The sequence below is a fragment of the Daktulosphaira vitifoliae genome, unplaced genomic scaffold (genome assembly GCF_025091365.1).
Source record: "Daktulosphaira vitifoliae isolate Bord-2020 unplaced genomic scaffold, ASM2509136v1 Scaffold_4, whole genome shotgun sequence".
NCBI classification, from domain to species: Eukaryota; Metazoa; Arthropoda; class Insecta; order Hemiptera; family Phylloxeridae; genus Daktulosphaira; species Daktulosphaira vitifoliae.
Genome location: NW_026099575.1, coordinates 31,032,789 through 31,036,144, shown reverse-complemented (window position 1 = coordinate 31,036,144; position 3,356 = coordinate 31,032,789). Strand labels below are relative to the sequence as shown.

General features: G+C 22.6%; 1 protein-coding gene across 1 annotated transcript; it reads left to right on the top strand.

Annotated features, from left to right (window-relative positions):
• The first annotated feature begins 209 nt into the window (after positions 1 to 209).
• On the top strand, positions 210 to 2,708 carry LOC126905183 (N-alpha-acetyltransferase 30-like). Its single transcript, XM_050684673.1, has 4 exons — positions 210 to 754; positions 848 to 968; positions 1,621 to 1,676; positions 2,419 to 2,708. The coding sequence occupies exons 1-4, from the start codon at positions 335 to 337 to the stop codon at positions 2,554 to 2,556; spliced, it is 735 nt and encodes a 244-aa protein (XP_050540630.1). The 5' UTR covers positions 210 to 334; the 3' UTR covers positions 2,557 to 2,708.
• Positions 2,709 to 3,356: the final 648 nt, after the last annotated feature.

Here is a 3,356-nt window from a genome sequence, read left to right as displayed (position 1 = left end):
TTTTTAAAACAGTGATGCTAATCATAGAAAACTTATCATAGACTTGACCTAATAAACTATTGTTCGAGATAACAAAATATATCATCAATTCCGTACTAACACAGATTATACAAAAATTTTATCTAATCTATGGTATTAATGTGTTTTCTAGGAGATACAATGTATGGATTCTTCCATGAATAAATGTTAACAAAACTCTATCATAATAATCAATTCAATTTTATAAAGATAGTACTTATTTAAAATACATTAGGTATTTTGTAAAAATTAACATGCATTTTCAGATTTTATATTTTATAATTATTATTAATGTGTGATATAAATGGTTACTTAAATGGACGAAATACAAAAACAATCTCACGAATTAGGCACTAGGGATGAAGATGTGTCCAACGTTAAAAGTTTAAATAGTTCAAAAATCTGCAAAACAAATATAATTCCTGATGTAAGTCTACTATCAATATCTGAAAATGGTGTTTTCAATTGTGATGAGTCAGAAAGTAATCTCTCATGTCATAAAATTGTGGCATCATCACCATCTAGTCAAAATATGCCATCATGTTCTTCCTTGGATTTAAATATTAGTAATTGTAGTAAGGGCTTAAAGCAAAGTGATGACGTTGAATATATATGTTATAAAAATGAACAACAAATGAAAGATATCATGCATTTAATACAAAAAGATTTATCAGAACCTTATTCTATCTATACCTATCGTTATTTCATACATAATTGGCCAAAACTATGTTTTTTGGTAAGTATTTGATTAAACTATTTAGAATTATTAAGACTTCTCATGTTTATTATGACTATGTTTTTTTTTTATTATGACTATGTTTTGATATAGGCAATGGATAGAGGTAAATGTGTTGGTGCTATCGTATGTAAATTAGATGTGCATCGAAAAGTAAGAAGAGGATATATTGCCATGTTAGCAGTTGATGAAAATTATAGGAAAAAACATATAGGTAACACATATAAATTTTTTTTTTCTTAATCAATTCTAAATCTATATTTAAGTATTTATAAATATTAAAACAATAAAAAAGTTTTTATCAATTACAAACATGTTATCTAGTTTTTTTGTTGAATAGAATGTTGTTCAAAATTATTTTTACAATAATTGGATTTTATGTAATTAATAAAGTTTAATTATTTTTATTTTAAATACATTATATTTTTCCTTATGACTATCTAGTTCTTGTATTGGATTCTAATATTGAAATCATAGTTTCAAAACAGTTTTAAATTACAGAATTTAGTTTTTTATTGAAAAATATAGGTCATCAGATTTATGTATAAACTTTAAATTATTTAAAAATAATTAATTAATTTTTCGAATAAAAACAAAATTGTTTTTATTTATTTAATTGTAAATAGATTTACAAATAAATATTGTAAAATAATCTTTTATAATTGGTTAAAGGTTAATATTTTTTAATATGAAATTTAACATTACTACATTTATAAAAGTATTAAGTATCATGGCAAGAATTTATTGTAAGCTACTGTTTCATTTCTAAATAATATCTTAGGATTTTGGTAAATTGTGAAATATTAGTTATAGTTTTCCCTATCAAAATATTTCCTTAATATAATAATCTAAATTATTTGTTCTAGGTTCTAACTTGGTTTTAAATGCAATTGAAGCAATGGTGAATGATGGAGCTGATGAAGTAATTTATATTGATTTATTATTAAATAACACATAATTTCCAATACTAATTCATTTTTATTATATTAAAATATAGATTAGAAGTAATTAGATGTAGTTTAAAATAATATAAATAATTACCCTAAAAAAATAAATGTCAACATTTTACATAATATCATGACAATTTACAAATATAAATAGCATATTATTTATTTTATTAATTTGCGCTTATTGTTACTATTTTATACAAAAATGACCATCTATCCATTTACCTTAAATTATGTAAAATGGTAAAATTATAATACATAGTTGATTAAGAAGCAATACTAAATATCTCACATTTAGATCAAAATGAATTAGTAACACTATTATATATAAAATTACATTGGCAATGGAATAGTGGAATCAGATTTTAGATAAAATCTATAGATAAGCGCTAATTTAATAATAAAAAAAACTCATGACACATGCTATCAATTTCATAGAAAACTGTTTTTATTCTCCTTTAAAATTCACAAACATGATGTTGCCTCTGAAGCAACGACATATGGGTATAATTAACATTATTTACTAAATATGCTTATATTTCTTAACTAAGTTGTTATTTTTGGTTACAACTTTTATCTAGATAGTAAGCAATATACAATGTACTTCTATAAAATCTATGATTAATACCAGATTGGTTTAATTAATACAAAGATAGATTTTTAAATAATAAGATTAAAAGTAGTTATTATTAAATCTTAGGTTGTATTTGATTTTAGGTTGTACTAGAAACGGAGATCACTAACAAACCAGCATTAAGACTCTATGAAAATCTTGGTTTTGTGAGAGATAAACGTTTATTCTGTTATTATTTAAATGGTGTTGATGCTTTACGTCTTAAATTATGGCTCAAATAAAAATAATAGATCTTTATTAAGCGATGTACAATTAATATATTGAAAAAACAAATGAGATATATCTTATTTTATTTTAAATTTGTTTTAATGTTCATTTATTTAGTTGGAATAAATTGTAGTTTTCTAACAGTTATACCAATAAACAATGTTAATAGAAAAAAAATTACAATAATCCGTTATTTGATATTTAATGGTTGATTTTATAGAAAAAAATCTTGTAGTTGATATTTATAACAATATTAAAATAAATCAGAATTGAAATTTTGTTTTTCATTGTTCCAATTGTTGACACATTTTTTTTCCAAAATCCATGAATAAAAGTTTACTTTTTGGAGTTCCTTTTGTGTAAAATGTTTAACTTTTAAGCGTTTTTAAGAATCCTAAGATTCTTTGTTGAATTTTATAGTTTTTCTTACTAGACATTAATATATTAACTTAAGACAGATGACAAAGATGATCGGGTATTTTTATCCTTAAACACTCCTTGGGCTCACTTATGACTAGGTATAGAAGTGATAATAACATCAAATATTGTTTACAACCAGACATTTTCGTAGATTGGTAATTTTGTATTATAACAGTTTTGACTAACTCTAAACCTAACCTGTTATATAAAGCTTTTTTTTCTAACACATTTTTAATATGAATAATCCAGTACAGTCAGTACTCAACATAGAAGACTTCAGTATAGATTTATATTAAACTAGTTATTATGCTGATACCTACAAGTTTTGTTATAATAATTTGGAAAAACAAACTATTTATTTATTAAAAAATTTCATATCGTCTTACGACTTAAA

Bases quoted from the DNA above. Each gene is read 5' to 3' on its own strand.
- LOC126905183 (XM_050684673.1), top strand. From the start codon at position 335: ATGGACGAAATACAAAAACAATCTCACGAATTAGGCACTAGGGATGAA. The intron at 969-1,620 runs GTAACACATATA...TATTTGTTCTAG, and splicing joins TTATAGGAAAAAACATATAG to GTTCTAACTTGGTTTTAAAT. The intron at 1,677-2,418 runs GTAATTTATATT...ATTTGATTTTAG, and splicing joins TGAATGATGGAGCTGATGAA to GTTGTACTAGAAACGGAGAT.